Source organism: Lycorma delicatula, chromosome 3 (assembly GCF_047948215.1).
Source record: "Lycorma delicatula isolate Av1 chromosome 3, ASM4794821v1, whole genome shotgun sequence".
NCBI lineage: Eukaryota > Metazoa > Arthropoda > Insecta > Hemiptera > Fulgoridae > Lycorma > Lycorma delicatula.
The window spans coordinates 21,877,083-21,900,262 of record NC_134457.1 but is presented as its reverse complement, the minus strand read 5'-3'; the positions used below and the strand labels follow the sequence as shown (position 1 = coordinate 21,900,262).

The 23,180-nt window shown below is 33.5% G+C and overlaps 1 protein-coding gene across 2 annotated transcripts in view; it reads left to right on the top strand.

Moving 5' to 3' along the window:
* Moe (moesin) overlaps positions 1–23,180 on the top strand; it is a 270,281-nt gene that overhangs the window by 20,221 nt on the left and 226,880 nt on the right. For both annotated transcript variants that reach the window (XM_075359515.1, XM_075359513.1), the window contains exon 2: positions 22,603–22,652. In XM_075359515.1, coding sequence (XP_075215630.1) covers positions 22,641–22,652 — 12 coding nt within the window. In that variant the 5' untranslated portion in view covers positions 22,603–22,640. The remainder of the gene's footprint in view (positions 1–22,602; positions 22,653–23,180) is intronic.

The window sequence follows — 23,180 nt, the reverse complement described above, 5'->3', positions numbered from 1 at the left end:
AAATTTTCTTTTGATGTATATTCATCCTTCTTTATAAGGTGTCATTAAGTGAACCCGGACGAAAAAGGACACCGGTGTTATTTAATCGAGTATTTACAGTGAAAGTAGTTACAATATTTCTTTTCTCGTATTTGAACCCTAATATTGCAGCCTCATATTAATACAGCTGATCACTAATAAGGTTAACTGTGATGCATCCGACATTGAATTTTTTTTAACTCGTTAAAATTGAAAGCGAGTAAGTCTTGCGTCGTAATGCGGTATCTTTGACGGTGAGTCACACCCTATCTCTAAAGTCTCCCTTCCACATCCTGTGTCGTGACCGTTTCACAATAATGATTGAGTTTTAAGTAGATATTTTCTGTAAATTTTAATAGGTAATTTTACAGGCAATAATCGTGTTACACTTTTATTTTATTAATGAAAATATGTATAAAAAAATTATCTTGATTCCTGAACAGAGTTGATTTCTTCCGTTTAGCCCGATCAGAATTTTATCATTGCGGATCATTGGTTACATTTTAAAAGTAAGAATTTGTTTAAACAACAATAAATGTGGGAAAATCCGGGTTTTATGCCTTTTTGGTATACAATTTCCGAGTTTTATAAATCAACATAACCATTTTTAAAATATGTGGTTAACATGTATTAAAATGTTGACTACCTTTAATGCTGAATTTCTATTATAACACTGTTTACCACAGTTAATTTATTTATATACGGAGATGGAGTTATTTTAAGATCAACTATCGCCAAATAATTACGTAAGCTAGCAGAAATTTGACGAAGGAAATCCATACTTTAGTGCTTATTGACTACGTATTTTTGTAAAAAAATTTTTTTTTGTCGTAATTTTAGGTCTCTGATATTGCATATACCAAAACTTTTCTTAGAAATCGGGTTTCCTGCGTTTTTCCTCAACTGTAAACGACCTGTTTTTTGTTGTTTTTTTGTCATAGACAGAAATATAATATTTTTCTTTTCCTCTGAGGTAACTCTTCAATAGTTAAACCTAAATAAAAATATCGACGCCGGTTTTTTAAAGTTTGATATTTAATTAAAACGGTAACTCCTGCTTTTAAAAAAAATATATACGTAATGTATCATGTAGTTCTCCTGGGAAACCTCTTTTGATCGTGGTAATAATAGAAAAAGTACATGTAAACATATGTCCTAAAATGCTTAGTTTGCGAGTTACGGCTAGTAAAATATTTCGCTCGGATTTCAGCTACCCCAGTGAAATGAGGTCGTACCATAATTTTCAGGGTTTTAATTAGGGACAGAATTAGTGATTTCTTAATGTTTTTGACAAGAAAAGTCGAATAAAATAGGTCCAAGAATCGTATCTAGGTTTTGTGAAATGGGGTGAAAACCAGTAAATTTGGTTAAAAAACCCCTTGTTTTATATGTTTGTCGTTCAATAACTTTGTTAAATGGGTAATATAAGGTAATAACCACATAAACATTTTAAACGAAATGTGTAGAGAATTAAATTCTAAACAAAATGTTGTAAGTTAAGTTGAATAAAACAAAGAAAAGTTAGAAAAATTCGAATCTATTTAGAAACAGTATATTAGTACATTTGTCAGAAAATTACTTATTCAATGTAAACGCAAACCAAATTCATTTTTGTTGAAATCAAAAATTTGTAAAAAAAATTTACTATTAAAAATTGGTGTTAAAAAATTGTAAAAAAAGAAATATTTGCACAAGAGGAAAATAGAAATAAATAAATAAAAATTACTCAGTTAATAATTTTTTTATTAATGACAGAAATACAATAAATTATTTGAAAATTCATCAACGTGTGCAATAACATAGCCGATCAGCAATGCCCAGTACTGTATTAGTGTTTAAATTATTTTGTAAGGTACATTAAGTATATCGGGTGCTGTCGTTACCGAAGGTTTTCTGTGAATTTTGTTTTATGTACGTGATCGGTTTGCCATTGAAGGAATATCATATTTAATAAAACAGAGGAATATGCTGATGTGATATTCATTTTGGGCGTGTGTAATGGTAATGTTACAGCTGCTGCAGTAGAATATGAAATACGTTTTCCGAATCGCAGGATTCTAGATTCCAACACAGTTAGTGCGACTTTTCGTAATTTTTGGGAAACAGCTTCACTACTTACTCGTACCAGCTACGAACGGTCTATCCAACCAACACTGCGCTGTTGTTGATGAAATTATGATCGATGCAGTCCAGGTGTCAGTACACACGACATCTTTTTACGCGGATCGGAATTTCCTATTCGATGGTTTGGAGGACACTTACACAAAATAAATTTTATCCTTATCATAAACAGCCAATTCAACACCTACACCAAGGAGACGGTCCACTTCTCTTGGAGTTTTGCAACTGGTGGAATAAAAATCGACAACTCTTCAAGTACGATTTGATTACCGACGAGGCAAATTTCACTCGAAATAGCGTTTACAACTTACGAAATGAGCATAAATGGGCAGAAGTAAATCCTCATGGAACGGTAGAAAGCAGTTTTCAACGCATCAATATACGGTGCGGTTTTCTTCATAATCGGCTGTTTGGACAGTTCATATTACTTGGCCACATAAATGGTGAGGTCTCCTTGCACTTTCTTCAAGAAGAATTACCGCAGCTGCTTGAAGATGTTCCTCTAGCGCTGAGACAGACTTCCAGCACGTTACACTATACTTCCAGCACGTTGGCGCGCTTCCTCACTTCTCTTGTGCCGTTTCCACTGATTTAAATCACTATATCTCTTAGAAATGGATCGGTCATGGAGGTCCACATTCTTGGCCGCCAAGATTGCCTGATCTAAACCTTTCGTTTTTTGCGTCTGGGGATGGATGAAGAATATTATATACAAAAGAAAAATACATTCTTGTAAGGAATTAATTGTCCGCATTACGGATGCGGCTGAGCGACTTAAGGACAGCCTGAAGAACTAAAAAGAGTAACAAAAGCAGTACAGAAGTGTGCCAAGAAATGTGTTAAAAATGGCAGGCTAGTTTTTGAACATTCATTGTAAACGAACGTAAAATGCACTTTTGTCCAGCGTACTGTTTCTAAATAAAATTCTAATTTTTTAAAATTTTCTTATGTTCACCTTATCTTACACCGTTTTGTTCAGAATTAAATTCTATACAAGTTTTGTTTAAACGTTTTATGTATTTAATACTCATTTAACAGAATTATACGTTAAACATAAAAAGCAGGATTTTTTACCCCAATTATTTTTTGGTTTTCACCCCAGATTTCTCAAAAACTGTTGGAGATACGGTTCTTGGACCTATTTTATTAGATTTTTCAGGTCAAAAACCATAATAAATCACTAATTCTTCCTCTTAATTTAACGTCCTAAAAATTTCAGTACGATCTCATTTCACCGCGGTAGCTGAAATCCCAGCGAAATCTTTCACTAGCCGCAACTCGCAAGCGAAGCATTTTAGTATGTCTGTTTGTTTACATGAACGTTTTCCATTATTTTCACAAGTAGAGAGATTATGACAGTCCCGGGAGAGATTCGTGATACACTCTGTATAGATTAGATGTTCTCGAACTTGTACTGTTTACAACATTTGAGATTTATTACCTATGTACCGTAACGGCTCATGTTAATAGCTTTTTAAGTATTAGTAATCTATTTTAAGCCGCAATTCCTTCAAGACATCGATCGGGGTAAACCTTTATTATTCTTCGTGTAATATAATTAATTACTTCGCCTGTTATAATTTATCGTTCATCTTATTATTTATGTAAAGTATAAGTTACGCAAGAGTTTGTGTAAAGAGGACTGGACTGTTTTTGCAATATATTAACATTAAAAATAATCAAACCGATTTAATTTGTTACCCGTATTTTACGAATAGTGTTGTAGTCGCGGTTCATCCTTACCGATGAGTTTGAAGATAATAGCTTCCTTCATAATGACTGTTAGATTACGGTTGTTGTTTTATTCAAATCAATTTTCTGTTAGCTGAAGCTTGGTCTTCAAAATATAATATTTTGACTACTTTTTAACTTAATGCGCCTTTATGCGGCCTGTGAAATTCTAAGATATAAAATATTCTTTTACGTTTAATATTTTTGCTATTCTCATTTTCTTCTCCAATTTGAACAATTGTGGAGAACGGGTATTTTTTTTTCAGATCACCGTTTTTCAGCAAGTAATAGTTATCTCGGTTAGGAATGAATTAACCCACCGGGTCGGTCTAGTGGTAAACGCGTCTTCCCAAATCAGCTGATTTTGAAGTCGAGAGTTCCAGCATTCAAGTCCTAGTAAAGTCAGTTATTTTTACACGGATTTGAATACTAGATCGTGGATACGGTGTTCTTTGGTGGTTGGCTTTCAATTAACCACACATCTCAGGAACGGTCGAACTGAGACTGTACAAGACAACACTTCATTTACACTCATACATGTTATCCTCATTCATCCTCTGAAGTATTATCTGAAAGGTAATTACCAGAGGCTAAACAGGAAAATGAAAAGTATAATTATATTTAAAAAAAGGAATGAGCAAAAAAAAATGTTATGGTGGTTTCGATAAACCGAATAAGAAAATCTGTATAGTATTTATATGTAACCATTATTTCGATTGGAATGACGTGATATTACAACAAAAAATAAATAACTTCATGGGTAAGGAAAATGTATGTTAATGGTCACGTCACAATAGCAACTTGAACTCTTGTTGTGAAACGCAGCTGTTATAAGTATGTGCCGGCTATCATTGCCTCGAGATGTACTGTATATCTCTTATTCTAAATTTACGTTTGCATTTACAATTATCAATCCATGAACGACGAAAATAATTATTATTTTCAATTAAAAATTTTATTCGTTTTTAAGTTAATTTAAAAAACAAACAACACAGTTGTTGGACACTGCCGTCACGCGGCTAAAGCCGCGTTCCGGGAAAGTCCTTTAACTATTGGTTGTAGGACACGGCTTACACACACACAGACACACACAACTTAATTTAAAATATTTGCGCGGATGTGGCGGTACAAATGGCGACGGTCGGCACTAACTAAACTAATGTAATTTCACAACTTGCATAGAACAAATTTCGCTTATTCGATTTGTAGCTGGTGGCCGCGGGTCTTAATGCACCAGGTGCAGAGTCAACCGGGCGATCGATTTCGATACCCAGCCAGAGCAGGCTACTTTTTTACACTTATATTTATTTATTTAATCCTACCTATCACCTGTGACGTCAGGCGTAGCAGACTACTACTAGATCATTTTTTGGGGTAGGGGTGCGATTTTTCAAGTTTTTTTTGCAAATATTGTTATTTTTTGTTAGCAAACGTGCCTAAGAAAAATATCTTAATTAGGAGAAATATGGAGCTATCGAGGTGACTTTGCTCTACAGTCTCACCCCCTTGACCTTTTAAGTTGAAAATGTAATGGCATCAGTGCCGCATAAAGTAATCTGACCAAGTTTGGTAAAAATCGGTCCAGTAGTTCTGGAGATATAAAGTGATTTAGAGGCCAACACCGAATACACACGTACATTAGCATCCGGGAAATTTCCATCCGGTTTTTTGGGATCCTTAAGCGTCTATGTCCAACTTGGACCGATTACATTGCTTTTCCTTATAGACCTATAGCGCCGCTATCTAGACCGGAAAGGTAAACGAATTCAATTTAAGCAGTTAAAAATGTATCATATTAATTTTATGTAATTTATTATAAAAATTCCTGACCCAGTAACTTTTATTTGAAAAACGTCGGTCGAAAAACACCCAAATTTAAGCGAAGAAAATGAGTGTAGGTTTTTTTATCAGATTCGTAATGGAATATTTTTAGAATTTTCCGCTGGCGTAATGTCCAGCAAGATAAATTTATAGTTAAGAGAATACATTCCTTTGATTTTTCTTCTGTTGACTTACAAATTTCAGATGATTCATAGTTTAACAAAAACTTCGCCGATTTCCTTGGCATAGTAGTAGTAGCGTTTCAACCTATTATCCTGAAGGTTCCCGGTTATGAACCTCGGACAGATTATAACGTTCTTCCAACGCTGGAAAAAATTGCGTTGTATTTAAAATATTGTATCTAATAAATTACCATCCGGGTTCTTTACCGTTATTATGAAACGAGGTATTAACTTTTAAATTGATTGGAAAAGAATTACGCGACCCTGCTGTATAGCATGTTTAAACAGTGTAAGAAGACCTGTAAATCACGAGAATACGAGTTATTGTTTCGAAAAGTGAGTGTTTGGGTGCGTGTTCGGGTGCTTTTGTGTATTGTTATTGTGTTAGGTTTCACTGGTGGCTCGCAGCTAAAATTAGTAGGGATGCTGCTCTAGAAATTGTTTTTCTGGGCCTTTTCAAGGTCATGGTTAAAATTTTCTGTAATATAAGTACCGAAAAAAAATGAATCAAATAGAATAGTTAGAAGCAGGATAATTATTTAATTTGATTCTTTATCACGTTCAAGAATATGGTATACGGTTTTTAACCACATTGTGCTTAAAACCGTATTCGATTTAACCGAATAAATAATAAAATGTCAATGCAGATAATATTTAGTATTATTAGATAATAACTTAATAAAATGTCCGCTTAAAAACACTATAGTCCAACGGTGCTTAATTAAAATTTTTATGTACACAAACAAATACATAATTAGTTTTTACTAATTACTTCTCTTTCGTCCTTCCAGCATGATTTTGGACAGATTTGGCAGTCAAAGAGCCCTTCCTTTCCGCCATATTCTGATCGCTACAGAAAAAACAATTAAACCGCTGTCGCATTCCTTCCACCGACTAAACTAAAAAATGGAACGAACAAGGGACGTTCCGTACACACGCGGAGTAAAAAAAATTACCTTCCACCAGCACGCTAGGGTGGGCATTATTGAAGCTACAGTGCTTCTTTCCCCGAGTGGAGCTTCCTATGTGCGCATGCTCACAACAACCAAACAACACGCCGCTGGAACTGTGAAGCGTACAGTTCCAAACAAAAGGTTTTGTATCTTTTTCAAAAACTGGGGGATGGCTACTGACATTAAGCTAAAGGATTATATACTAAGTCGACAGTTCTAAGGTTCAAATTCTAGTAAAGGCTGTTGATTTTATACGGATTTGAATACTAGATTGTGGATAACGGTGTTCTTTCGTGTTTGGGTTTCAATAAACTACTCGTCTCAGGAACAGTGGTTCTGAGATTGTACAAAACTATACTTCATTTACATTCATACACATTATCCTCTGAAATAATAACTGATGGTGGTTCCGGAGGCTAAACAGAAAAAGAAAGAAAGATTCCTTTAATCAACCGCGTGGTGAATCAGGTGGTTAAGTACTTTTCTGTCAACTAAACAGTTCTTCCGTGTTCGATTGTCATCTGGTTTTGGTTACATATAAAACTTAAGCTTACTTTGGTATCTCCTTAACTAAAGTTAAAAATTAAAAAGGAAATAAATTAAAAATTTAATTTTCTAGGTTCCATTAAATAAAAAAACCGTAGTACAGTATTCGTTTATTTGATTAGTCTCGGAGAACAAGTGCAGATTGTTTTCTTTTCTTTAGTCAAGAGTGTTTAATTTACATTAATTACGTAACGTTAGGGCAAGTAAATAACATTTTTGCTGTTTAATATTAGATTATTTGAAATGATAACGAATGTATGATTAATACAAAAATGATTTTTCTCTTGTAATCCTCGCGTACGTTAGTGTATAATAATTGCATTAATTTGCTACAGATTGACAGGGGTTTTTTTATTTAGTATTATAATTACAGTTCTGTTGCTGTTAGCAGCTACAGAAATTGAGAATAATTCAATTTAAAAAAGAAGAATATTCGTTTATACACGTATAATTCGTTTTTCCATTAATAATTAATATGACTGTGCATTTTACGTTGATGAGATGTTTTTTATTTGTCAGTTATTATTTACATGAATTTGTTTGCAAATTATTATGTTTTTCTTTTTTCTTTATTTATTATTATGAAGAAAAAAAGTTATTCTTTATTAATTCATCTAAAATCCTGTTTAATAATTTAATTTTTAATTTCGTTTAATAAATTTTTAAAAATTTTTTCATTTACTATTATTTAACATGCTTATTTCATCTTAACCTACTAGCCATATTTTTATTATTTATGTAGTTTTTTCTTATTTTTTTAAGCCTTATTTCAAAACGCAAAGTTCCTACGAAATAAGTGCACTTCAAATAATAATATTGGGTTTTAGCTTATTATTATTTTATTTTTATATATGTAAATAGACTAATTATCGGTGAGATTTAAAATCCGTTGATGCAGTTACGAAAACAGTATTTTTTAGAAGTAAATTAAAAAAAAATTACTTTGGGATATACTGAACCGGATATTAGCATATTATTTTACCCGTTTTAAGGGACAGCCAAATCACCCGGCTTTTGACGCAGTTCTTGGAATTACTTATTTTCGAAGATATGAAGACTGTTTACGTTATACTGCACTTGTAGATATTCGTGCCCGACGTTTACTGCACCGTATGAATATTGACGCACCTTCTATTTTTCCGTGTTCATATCCTCCGTGGAAAATCAACCTTATAAATTTATGTTTGGCCTCACGAAACACAGTAAAGAATCAACACCACCTATTTTATTTCAGTAAATGTTTCACCATGTTCTCTCCAAGACAAACCCGGTGTACGCGGATAGATCGAAGCAAAACGATACCGTTGAATGCGCGTTTATTGTTAATGACCGAACCTATATGTTTGGTCTACCTGGTATTACGAGTGTCTTTACTGCTGAACTATACAGCATGTAGTTCAGCAGTAAAGACACATAAGACTTTGAATGTCATTAACTCTAAGTACCGTCATGTCCTTATTTGCAGCGACTCGTGTAGTGCTCTCCAAGCCTTAGAAAAATTTTATTCCAGGCATCCTATCGTCACCGAAACCTACAATGCAGTAGCCGAGTTGAATCATCTCAACAGAAATGAGTTTCTGCTGAATCCCTAGTCACATCAGGATTCCGGGTAATGAACGTGCAGATTCCGCTGCTAAAGACGCATGTAGTCAACCATCCTTCACTACTCGTGTTACTACATCAGACTTTATTACCACGTCAAACACGCACTTCGTGTGAGGTGGCAAGACGACTGGATTGCCACAGTCGACAACAAACTTCACTATATCAAAGATACTCTGTTGCCATGGGATTCCTCCCACAGGGAAATTCGCCGCGAGGAAGTGGTCCTCTGCCGATTGCGGGTAGAACATACGAGGGTTATTCACGGGTACCTGAGTCGGCAGAAAATGCACCGATATGCGTAAGATGCAAGTGCCGCTTGACTGTGCACTACATCCTTGCGGATTGCATACGTTATGCGGCCTTCCGTCGTAAATTTAAATTATCCCGGAATTTTCTTCAAATCCTGGGCAATAATAAAAAAGTTTTGGACCGGGTATTTTTATTTCTCCGAAGTGTTAGTACTTTTACATATTTTTAATGGTGTTCTTAAAACTTTCTTTTTTGTACGGTAGTGTTGAGTATTTTGCATTTAACATTTTAGTTTAAAGTTTTTTATTTTCTCTTTGTTTTTAGTGTTTAATTTGAGTTTTAATTTCGTTTTTAAATTGCTACTTTAAGTTTTTATTTTATTTTCATTTTGTTGTCTTATTAGATTGTACGTTTTATTTTTCTTTTCCGGGTGATGATAACAAGAAATGTTTTTCGCCCCTCCCCCTCCAAAAAAAATTGGATAGTTTTATTTTTAAGAAGAAACTACTGTTGCATAACAAGAAAGTATTATTTATCTGATATATGTATATATATTTATATACATTTTTTTTAAATTTATTTTTAGTAGTATCCGAGTCTGTTACTCTTTTACGCAAAAACTACTAAACCGATTGAGCTGAAATTTTGCTTGAACGTAGTTTTTTTTTTTACCTGGAAAGAACGTAGTACTATAACCGTTAGAATATGTTTCAACGTTTCAAGATGGCAGCCGTTGTAATGGCTTGCGGTAACAACCGGATTATGTTCCTTTTCGCTATTCAACTTACCTGCGGCCAAACCGTTGGTCAAATCGAATTCGGAGACCGCTTACAGTAATTGAAATTAAATTTTCTACAAAAAAGTCTTTTCGATATTTCTTTTGGCTATCGATAAAATTAGCTTTGAATGTGTGACGGTATACGGCGTAAATTTCTTTAGACCTGCCCTTCACTTTCCGCTTAAGGTCCTTTTTCTATGACAATAAATAAGGGCTGATGCCTCAAGTGGCTTGTCACCGCTTGGAGAATCAAAGCTTCTCGCACGGGCAAATAATGAATGTGTTTTGCTGGACAGCCTCCTATAGGAACTATCTATACATATACACTACAGAAAAAAGCTATAAATAAGTCCAATGTGTAGATATGTTTTTCACAAACTATTATACATAAAAAACTTAAAAACATATAATAAACAAAACATATAAATGAAAAAAGTGAAACGAAGTTCGGTCTCCTCCTCGTGGTGCTTATCGGGTAATAACAACCGTGCAAAATATTTACACAATACTTAAAACCACTTATAAACAACTATTTTTAAGATGGAGGGCATACTACAGGGTGTCTCATATAAAACACAACCCAACCTTATATTGGTAGGTATTGAAATAATAAAAAGGCATGTGTAAATGTAAATGTAATTTTTATTATTAGCATCCATTACCTTACATTTAGAGTAAACGTTTCGAAGTGGCCGCCATCTTCTTGAATACAAGCTTCAATTCTTTTTACAGCGTTTCTTGCAACTTTTTTCAAAGTTGTGGTTGGATATTTAACACAGCTTGTTCAATATTGACTTTTAATCGTTCAAGTGTTCGTGGTTTGTTGCTGTAGGCTTTTTCTTTGAGGTAACCCCGTAGAAAAAAATCCGCCGCAGTCAAATCTGGAGATCTTGGTGGCCACAAGCCTCGACCGATAACACGATTACCAAAGAATTCCTCGACGAAATCAGAAGTTGAACCTGCGTAGTGCGATGTCGCACCGTCATGTTGTAGCCGGCAGTGTCTGTCGTCCTCTTCCAAGAGTGCGATGAACTGAAACAAAATATCCTGATATCGTTCTGCATTAATGGTGTACTCGAAAGAAATAGGACCGATTATTTTCTTCCGCGATATCGCGCACCACACGCCCAACTTCTGCGGGTGTAATTGTTTTTCGTGATAAACGTGGGGATTTGTATTTTGAAACTCGCGTACTCCAAATCCTAGGTTTCAATTCCTGTTCTGACGAAACTGTTGCTGTGTATAAATTACAATACACTTGATAGTTTTTATAAACGTACAGGTTTTAATTGCTATCTATCGGTATTATTCTCACAAGCGTGTGAGGATAGTGAATTCAGCTGGGGTATGTTGACCGCTACTACTTGGACGTTTGTGTAAAAACTTAGACAAAACAATTTTTTAATGTTTTTATTACTAATTTTTTTTATGTATTTATTTTTCATATTCAATTTTAAGTTTTTTCTTCACTTGTATGAAGAAACTATAAAAAGACGCAGTTAGTGTTAGAATGTACGTTGTAATACGTGCTGCTTTATCACATTTTCTGTCATTTATTCGTTATACTGGCCTTTAGAAAAAATTACGTCCGCCTTCTTGTATTACATCGAAACGAGTTTGCCAGTTCTTCACCGTAAAATAAAAAAAATCCCGTCGATCATAAATCATTCAACAAAAAAAGCTGACTACACAGTTGTACGACTGTGATCCGCGGAACGCCGCTGTAGCCGCGTGACGGAAAAGTCCTACAACTTTGTGTTGTTTCTGATGCGCCGTTCAAACACACATACACAGACAATTTAATTTAAAATATTTATCATTTTATTTAAATACTAGCTTCTCCCGGCGTACCTAAGGCACGCCTTCCGCAAGTAGGCCCTTCGGCCGGGTTGCCCTGCGGTCTGCGTCTCGGATTGGGATTATTATGTGTCAAGAAACAATTTTCCAGTTGTATCGTGGGTAATTTGAGTAATTCTTGGTTACGGTTCATTATTTTATAAAGAAAAGAATCGCATAAATAAAACAAATTTAGTATTAATATATATTTCGCATATATATAGATTAAAGAAATAAAATATATATTACAAGTATAAATAATAATAACAAGTATAAGTAATAAATATAACTAGTATACACCTGACCACCACGAGACGTGCACTAACGAATCGGGATTTTCCGCTAGTGATCGGTACATTCCGGTGTCTGTTATCCGAGCACATTGTTACTTTTTGTTGTACGGAGTGACATCACTCGGGACTACTGGTGCTTTATGTGCAATGCTAAGGGACACACACACACACACACACACAGAGAGAGAGAGAGTGAGAGACATACATACAAATGCCCTTTAGTAGGGTAGGAATAATATTTTTTCGTTTATTTAATTCAATCATTTAACTAAAGCGCGCGCGCATACTTATTTATTTTGCGCGGTTGTGGCTGTACTAGCGGCGATGATTGGCACTAACTAATGTAATTTCACAACTCAGGAGACTGTCGTAGCCGCGAGAAACTACCGAGTCAAACGGGCGATCCAGTTCGAGACCCAGTTAGACTGATTTACTGTTTTACACTTTATATATTATTCATTTATTTAATTCAACCGCTCACCTGACGTCACAACATAGAATGAATGATTACTAAGACAGCGGTTTTGGGGTGGTGGTGCAGTTTTGCAAATGTTTTTGCAAACATTGTTATTTTACTTGCTTTTATTTAACTCGCAATGTTTATTTTTTCATGTTTGTCATCAAATTTTGCATCCCCAATTTAACATACCTCCTGACATTAATGAAATTTTGTACAGTTATTAAGGTCGGGTGAGAATAAAATATTCCGCCATTATTTTTCCAAACATCCCCCCGTTTGACATTTTATAAATGAATTAGAAATTTCAATATATGATCTTACCTTTTGAAATCTAAATTAATTTACTAGTTAAAGTCATACAGTGTATGATAATAATTTGATTAAAGTATGATTAAAAGTATAAAGAAAATTTTAAAAAATTTTTGTAATATTCTTTTTTAATTGCTAATAAATGTGTTTAAGAAAAATATGATCTTAATTATCAGAATCTGGAGGTACGGAGGGTGATCTTGCCCTACAGCTTCACCCCCTTGACCTTATAAGTAGAAAATTTAATGGCTTGAACGACCCATATAGAGAAGTAACATGACAAAGTTTGGTCAAAATCGGTCCAGTAGTTCTGAAGATACGTGTAAGGCGCCGAACACTTGCATACATACGAACATCCGGAAAATTTCCATTAGGGTTTTTTGGGTTTTTTAGGTGTCAAAACGTCAAGATCCGGTGAAAACCGCATATGCCCAATTTGGACCGATTACGGTAGTTTTCCTTCTAAAGCTATAGCTCTTGATAGCGCTACTTAGACGGGAAAGTAAAAAGGAATTATTTACGCGCGCGCACACACACACACAAGAGGATGTTTCAAAAATGGTGGGCTGGTTATACTATTTCGGACTTGTAAAACTAACCAAAAAATATCCTTAGGAAAATTGGCAATTTCTCCTGCGTTCTCCCCCTGTCCGCCATTTTATTTTCATATAAAAATTTTTATCTCAAGTCCTGATAAACGAATCACATTAATATTTGATAAGCGTCTTTGTAATAAAGTTTTAAAACTAGTAAAAAATATGAACTTAAATATCTTCGCAAATTACAAAATGACGGCCATGCTTGTTTTTCAATCCGTTATAGCTCCATAATTATTACTTTTAACAAAACTTATGTTATTTGCTAAAATTGTAAGCCTTTTATTGTGAACAAAATTACATTTTATTTTTTAAAATCGGTTATTTTTTAAATAGGTTAGCCGAGTTGTCAGAAAATTGATGTAATTTTGTGTGTTTTCATGTCCTCCACTTTACGATCAATTAGATTAAATATTAATTGTTTTTATTTGTTGTTAGTTCTATTATTGTAAATTTGTAGGAAATTAAGTAATATTTTTCTCACAACAATAGATCTAATAATTATGACACAAAATTACAATATAAATTTTCTCCCATAACTCGATTATTTGTTAACCGTTTTAAAAAAATAGTCATTTTGTTCAAAATAAAAAGCTTAATATTTTTGTTAATAACCTAAATTTTGATAAAACTAACATTTACTGAGATATAACGGATTGAAAAGTAAACATGGCTGCCATTTTGTAATGTAAGTCCTGCAAAAGTTTTTAATAGCTAATAAATCGAAGGTTTTTAAGTCCTGATTTTTTGCTAATTTTAATCTATCCGAACTTGAGATATAAATTTTTAAACAAAAATAAAATGGCGGACAGTGGGAGAACGGAGGAGAAATCGCCATTTTTCCTAAGGGTATTTTTTGGTTTTACAAGTAGAATCCAAGAAAGTATAGCCAGCCCACCATTTTAGAAACACTCTTTTGTATATATACTCAGTATGTCTGAAAAGTTCCCGAACTAAATTAAATAAAAATACAGATTTAAAGAAAAACGAATTTACTCACATCAGCCCTCTACATAGAACCCTTCTCTAGCTATACACTCTTCGCAGCGCCGGTAGAGCTCGTCAAACGTTCTGGAGAAATCAATTTGTGGGATCGTCATCAACTGCTCGGTGCAAGCCCTTTGGGTGGCCGGAATATCTTAGAAAAAACGGCCTTTCATTTTCAACTTGAGTTTCGGGAACAAAAATAGTCTGCTGGAGGGATAAGACAAGACGGTGATTTGATTTGCGGCGTAATAACGTGTTAAACTGTTGCAATGTGTGCCGAGGTATTGTCGTGCAAGAGAGTCCAAATGCCCGGATCCCGGTACTCGGGCCGGATTCGACGAATGCGACGCATCAGGCGTTTGATTACTTCCAATTAAAATTTAGAATTCACGGTTTGACCAGCTGGGACAGTTTGACCAGTTGCGCGTGCACTTTCGCCATGTTTTCGTCGTGAACAGCTGTTGACGGCCTCCCGCTTCGTTCGTCGTCATCCAACTACTCTCTACAGTCTTTAACCGCTGCCACCACGTGTATGTTGTATTACGAGACGCGGCTTCATCACCGAAAGCTTACAGTATCATAGAATAAGTTTTAACGAAAGGTTATTGAATTCGGAACACAAAATTTTATCGCGTTTCTTTGTTCCATGTCGCGACCTCGCACATGGTCACATGAACGGAACGTACTCGGCCGAATATAACCCGAGACTGGAGTGACGAAACGTGACAAAATCTTTTACAAATCCACGTCAGACATCGTACTACGTAGTTTCTTGGTTGTCCGATAGATGGCGCTACTTTTGTCGACTACAGAAAATTAGTTCGGGAAATTTTCAGACATTGTTCACACTCACAGTATGTCTGAAAATTTAAAATTCTCTTTAGTGACTAGTCCGGATTAAAAAACGATTTTTAATGTATTTACCAGTGGCTGGTTATTCTCAACAAATTACAGGACTGTGCTATACTGTTAACGCTGAAGTAGAAATTTGTTTTTTTTTTTTAAGGCTTGCCGTTGCCAAAATAATGAACAGAATACTGAGTTTTGACAAGGGTAAAAAATTTAACCTTATCTTGTAATATGTGGTACTTAGTATTAAAAAAAAATTTAATGAAAGTTATGGTAATTGTAAATCTCATATTCAAAAAGTGTCTTGGTTACTTTTCTGTGCATTGTAAAAATATATATTACCCTTTTTTTGTTGTTTAATTTTATTTGTAAAATTTATATATATATATAGGTATTGGCAATGTATGGGAACTAAGATGCTTTTCAACCGTTGAACATAGAAAAATAGAATGTAGCCTTGCCTTGAGGTACTCAAAATGATTATTATATTGTAACACACCTCGAAGCCCTCGTGGAAGGTAACTCAAAAGTGTTATATCGAAAGATAATTTTAATTTAAAAAGTCGGGATACGAGAGCCTTACCAAATGGTAGACAAAATATCTTTCATGCCTTGTTTTAAAAGTTACCTAACCCCAGACACCCTAAGCCGATGGTCTCGTATTGAAAAATAGGTTGCCTTGTAATAGAAGCATTTGATACATTTTAATTCGCTGTTGAGTAATTAAGAAGTATTTTAGGTCATTATTGAAACTAGCCGTGAAAATCATTCCGCCATTTAGGTTGTCGTATCCCTAACCCACCCGGTTGGTATAGTGATGAACGCGTCTTCCCAAATTACCTGATTTGGAAGTATAGAGTTCCAGCATTCAAGGCAGTTATTTTCTATGGATTTCAATGCTAGATTGCGGATGCCGGTGTTCTTTGGTGGTTGGGTTTCAATTAACCACACATCTCAGAAATGGTCGAACTCAGACTGTACAAGACTACACTTCATTTACACTCATACATATCATCCTCTGAAGTATTATCTGAACGGTAATTACCGGAGGCTAAACAGGAAAAAAGAGAGGTTGTCGTACCCCTAAGCTTTTTTTAAGTCTCAGTTTTTATTTTCATTGCTCTTTCAAATGATCCCATTGCCGTGTTTTTTACATTTATAATTTTTAAGTTGCCCTTTCGTGATAGCCCTCCTAACCTTAGAGTAGATTGCTGACGTACCGAGAAATGTTTATCTGTTTTGAGGTAGGAAGTAAAATATCCGTTTTGCACGGGTATTTCCTAACATTCATCGTTAGGAACAATCGGTATTTGATAAATTCCATTTTTCTTTGTTTAACGAAGTTATTTAGGAGTAAAGTAAAAGTTATTTAAGGATTCGGGTTCCCGCACGTTATTAACGTCTACGCAGTGTGTCTCGGAAGGCGTTGGCCAAAGTTAACAGAATGGTTTTGAATATATTTCATTCGGACAAATGCCCTATTTTCATTTAAGGTTCATTTTCCCTGCCCGCAATTATTATTTTTTTCAATAAAAATGTATATCTTAAAAACGGATTGAGATATTTTAATCAAAACTGGTATACACGTACCCAGCAATATTTTTTACAAAATAAATAAGATTGAAAATTCCAAAATGGTGGCAAATCATTAATAGCTTCGTCATTAGTTGTATGGAATTGCGTTTTTATTCGATAAAATGTTAACTTTTTTTATTGCGAATAAAATGACACCTAATTTACTATTTAAATCGGTTGATTAACAGCTGTGATGTGGCTGAAATTGTTAAAACGGTTTGCAAAAATTATGTACTTAAACTTTTTGTCCTGTTTTTACTATTAATATTAGATATAATTATTGATTATTTTTATCTTAATTAGTGAAGGAAAAGAAAATTTATATTTTTATAAATTAGTTAAAATAAATTACCTTCTCTACGAATTCGTACATTATATTTTTATGGTTTACGCGTAAATTAGGCATACATTAACGTATGAGAACAATACTCTGGCTAATACGTATGTTATATACATTCCGTATTTAAGTTGTAATGTGTACACAGTTGTACACATAGTCACAAGTGTAATGAATAGGAAACGTTGAAAACACCTGATATTACGATGATGAAACGCGCAGATTACCGACGACATGTGACCGATTACAACACATAGTTTTATTTTTTCATTTTTCTCTTTAAAAATGGAGAAATAATTATCAGGTTTATTTACATCTTATTCAATCGCTAACATGTTTTGATGAGTTTTCATAATTTCCAAAACCGTTTATTATTGTTTATTACTCCCCAGTTAAATATATTTCTGATAATTTGATTGTAGCCCCTGATTTATTCGATTTAAGAAATTTATTATTCAATACTGTTTAAAGATAATGAAATAATACCGATTTTTTTTTACTAATTTCTTATGACATGTTTTTACACGACTGCCCAAAAAGGAGTGTAATGTATTTAGGTTGTGTGTATGTATGTTTGTTCCACGTAGAAACGACTGTTTGTTTCACCGTTGTTCCAGAACGACTTAACCGATTTAGATGTATGACCCCACGTTCGAATCCTTACGTTACAGGATGTATAAATAAATAAAAAATAAAAATATATAATTGTATATATATATTTGTAGTAGTAGAGATTTGCCGGTTGAAGCACAAATTTAAATGAATTGGATTAATGAACTGTGTGAGCTCTGTCTCTTTCTGTTTAGCCTTCGGAACCACCGTAAGGTATTAACTTCAGAGGATGGTATGCATGAATATAAATGTATTGTAGTCTTGTACAGTCTCAGGTCGACCATTCCTCGGATTTATATACTAGATCGTGTATACCGGTGTTGTTTGGTGATTGTGTTTCAGTTAACCACACATCTCAGAAACGGTCGACCTTGACTGTACAAGACTGCATTTCACTTACATTCATACATATCATCCTCATTTGAAGTAAAACCATTTGAAGCTAAACAGAAAAAGAAAGGTTGACCATTCCTGAGACGTGTGGTTAATTGAAATCCAACCACTAAAGAACACCGGTATCCACGATCTAGTTTTTAAATCCGTATAAAAGTAACTGCCTTAGATTTGAACGTTAGAACTCTCGACTTCGAAATTAGCTAATTTGCGATGACGAGTTCACCACTAGACCAACCCGGTGTGAGCTGGGTTTAAACTGAATGAACGAATCTATTGAATTAATAATATAAAAAAATAATAGAATTAAATTTACGTTAAATAAAATAAATTAATATTAAATAAATTTAAAAAAAAAATTGTGTTTAATAATAATGGACTTCCCGTTGGGTCTTCGAGTGGGGCTATAGCGCTGAGGTGATGCGAGCACCTCATGCGAGGCTAGACCGATCTTCACCATCAACTGTTAACAAACGGGTTGCCCCTGGGGCGCTGTTTTGGCAGGTGCAATGGGGTGCTCTTATATCTGCAAACAATATTTTCAAAATTCCAACGGGGTGTTTGTTAGTAGGTCGAAGGCAGACTTGCATACATTAGGTACACTCTCGATCTAACAGATCACGGTTATTCAGAAATGTTTTATACCTTCGCAACCGATCATCCGATTTTCAAAATTTAAACAGGGTATTTGCTAGTATAATACAAAATCACGGTGGAACCAAATCAGAAAAAAGGAGTAATGTTTTTTTCGGCAGTCATGTTTTTTTAATTTTTAATATTTATCACTGTTTTGATTAATGTTGTGCGATTGCATGGAACGATTAAAAAACAATTGTTTTTCTTTAGGTAATTTTTTGTACTTAAGTTTTCATACCGAGAAAACCGTTTATTGTATCGTGGTATATTTTATCGATAAAACTTCAAGATGTACAATTTGATTACACGATAAGAAGGAACATCCGGATTCCTGTTGGTAGTGTTAATTGCTTTCCTCAAAACTTTACGGTTCTGCAACACTGAAGCATATCCGGGACTAATCTGGAAATCCAGTAGCATGAAAGTAATGTAAAATGCCAACGATCATTTCAGTGCGACGTTTAATAAACCGATTCCCGTAGATCAGTCGCCCAACCTAAACAAGGTCGATTAGAGCACGCTGTTGTTAATTGGTGGCTAATAAGATTACCGGTCGATGTCGATTAGAATTTATAAAAAAAAAAAAAAAAACGGATAAAACTATATTGCTCTCTCTGTATGAGTGAAATATTCATTTACAACTTAAACGGTTCTAAGTCGAGTCTATTTGCAGCATAATTCGATCGTCGTTGTATTTTATTGTTTTGATTTGTATTGCAGTTAACCCAAACAAATAAAAAATTATATATATTTCGAGACTAGTCATCGATTAGTTTTGAGAGCTACGCAAGTCATGTAGAACTTACGTAATAAATGTCCAAAATTGTTACGTAATTATCGATTCTTGTCTTAAATAAAGCAGTGTATTATTTATTTTTCCTCGAATCTTTAAATATATATTTATTCAATAATTATACTACGTTGTTGACTATTTTTATTGTTCTATTTTCGCTCGGACGTTACTATTGTTTTTTTTTTTTTTATAAGTGTAAATATGACAAAGTTTCGCGAATTATTGTTCTAATTATTCTTTTTCCCCAAAAAGTTCGTATTTATTAGATTGTTGTGAAGTTATATTGCGCCAGTGATGCTTTTTCGAGTATTAAAATTTGGCCGACCGTGACGAGTGTTTATCTTGTTCGGTATATGGTCGATGAAGAATAAATAACTTGAGCTTTTTAACTATATTAATTTATTCCGCTCGAGTTGTAAGATTTCACGTACTCCCATTTTACTTAAGAATTTTAGTTAGTTTAATATATCTAATTTGTGATATAAGTGAAATGTTTTGATCAGAAACTGAATCCCCGTATACGTGTTGATCGACACATTTCTCTTCTCTTCTCGCATTTCCTTCCTTTGTTTATGTTTGGAGTAGGAGTATGTGGTTATGCAATCCAGGTTTCATGTACAGCGTTAACTAGGTAGGGAGCTTTTTCTTTGTCGGGTCCCTCCGAGGTGGTAATCCTCTTTCTTATAGTTTAGGAACTGTTTAAGAAACTTAATTCGTATGTAGGAGAGAGGGAGTTTGCACAATCCAAACTAGTAACTTTGTAAAACTACGTTTTTTATTACTCGTGAAATTTATTTTAATTGATTACGCGATGCCAGTATTATTTAATTGACAATTTAGATATGTCATCTATATTATCTCACGGCTGGGAGCTAATAAATTACGTAAAATGCAATCAAATTTTGCCTAATTTGGTTGTTGGTCCATATATATATATGATGAAGATATTTATTATTACTTATTTTTTTTATACAGATTCTTTTCTTTATGAAAAAACAATCTTTTGAGCGATCAATATGATTTTATTTAATGGTGTAATGTAAGGCTACTTTATGACCTGTCATAAAAAGAATGATTCCTTGTAATTTGTAAGTTAATGTCATTTGTTTGTATTCGTGTGTAACTTCTAACCTTATTAAATCGTTTTTTAAATTAATTTTAACTTTTTTTTGTCTAAAAAGTAGAATCACTTGCCGAAACCGCTGTCGTAAAGTGTTATCCTTTATTGTCATGAACTCCGGATTCTTGTTTTGCCTTGTAAGCGATACTGTACAAAGATTTAGCGTGTTATGTTATGAATTTTTAATTTTATTTATTAATATCATTTCTGTCTCCTTACTGAAGATATTTGAATAAAACTTCTGAACGATGTGCAGGTCTACGTAAACAGTTATTACTGTTAGATAGTGTATTTTTTTTTAGTTTTGTCTGGTGGGAATAAAATTTATTTTCATTGTCGTATAATTTACTTGAGTTGAGCGTCTAGAGGCGTGTTTAGAGGCTTAACTTAACCTGATAAATACCGCAGTCCCAGGTCGAATTGTTACAATCACCGGTTAGGAAAGGATGTCTTGGAAAGACTATTATTAGAGTTGGTCTCACTAGCTCGTACAAATGAAAAGAACATTGTACGTCCGTATGTGCGGACATCCTTAACGCAGATCCAGTTGACTTAAAAGTTAGTACCGCGCCTTATTGTTCGGGAAAGAATCCCGAATCGAGTGCTAACGGAGTTTGGAAGAGAAGGGTACCCGAAGATGGGGGGGGGGGGTAAAAAAAGGATAACCAAAAACCATTTTAAAAAATCTTCCGAGGGTATTCTTACCCGGGTGGGACCAGTACGTTACTGATCGCGACAATTTTATATTCACCATGTCTTCGGCAAACGGTTTGTAATCCAGATACTGATACCAAAGAGGAGCCGGCTTATCGGTTTTGTTTCTTCTTCGCTTATTTCTACGAATTGACCGGTCTGTAGAAGCATCCGACTGTGTTACAAATTGTTGGGCCAGATTTTCACTGAATGGTGTCGTCTACGGCGTTATTATATTTTTGTTTTATTGCTAACTCAATTTTGATATTTATTATATTTTTTCACGTTCAACATATTAAGTTAACGCGGATGTCTCGTATAGTTTTTTTTGTTGAAATACGTAAAATGATCGAGGGTTTTTCTATTATTTGTATTTATTTTTCTTGATAGATTAAAACCGGTAGAAAAGTTATATTTTTCTAAAAATTATGTTCTCTTTTGACTTATTAACATACAGTATTGTATTGTTGGTGATATATATTTATCATACAAAACCAGTACTTTAACCTTTTTAAATCTAAAAAAAAAAATACGTACCTGATAAACAGTTATGAAATATTCCTTTGTATTTTCCAAGAAAGCTTTCAGAGATAAGGCAAACGCATGTAACAAAAAACCTTAACGTAAACCTGTTATTTAAAATAAGAATATCAAATTGTAACTAAGGGCGATGCATTATACATATATTTTTGCATTTTAATTACCGGTTAAATAATAATATAAATTAATCGATTAATAATTAATCAAATAATCAGCTAACAAAAATCCCCTATTCATTTTTTAAAAGTTGTAATGGCAAAAAACATAACATTAAAGAAAGTGAAAATAGTATTTAAAAAAAATACTCGTTCAAATTATGCGTTCAGTCAATAATAAGTTCAAATTTTTTTGAAATAATAAAAGGATGGTCCCGGTTCAGTGTTGGTTGTGTAATTTTACTTTTAACTGTTGCTGGTTTAGTGGTATAATGTTTGTTGACGCTTCATTAATTTTTAAGTGCTCGTAATCTAAGTTATGTTATTATATCTTTTTATTTATACGATTTTAAAGTATAATACTGTTATTATTATCATTACAAAGTATTAATTTTGTCTGATTTTTTTTTCTAGGTTGATTTTTATATAGTTGGACCTTAGTAAACTTCAAAATGCCGAAATCTGTGAGTTTTACAATTTTTATTTATCGGTTTTGTTTTGTAATTCATGCCTATATTTAGTTGTAAAATATTCTTAAATCTGTTATTTATTGTTCAGAAGAAATATTTATTGTTATCTTTTTACGATTATTATCTTATTGAAAATAAAAATGATAAAAATGTTGTACTGGAAATTTGTTTTTTAAATTTTAGGCATTGTTACGTATTTTCCTTCAAAATATTTATTAAGAGCGATTTGCTAAATTATTTACGAAACTTGTAAATAACAATTATGTTGGATTGCTATTTTGTATCTGAAAATCATTTTATCAGATGTTGAATTAATTTGGAAACATCAATTCCATTATACTCTCTCTGTGCATTAAGTTTTTTATACTTATTGATTCTAGAAAATAAAAAAGAAAATTAATAAAAGTTACAAAATTAAACCTACAGCGTAATGACGAAACTTTCTTAATTATTACTTTTTATTTTTGCATTTTATTGAAACTAATATTACAATAACTGGAATATTTTATAAAAGGTGTTGAA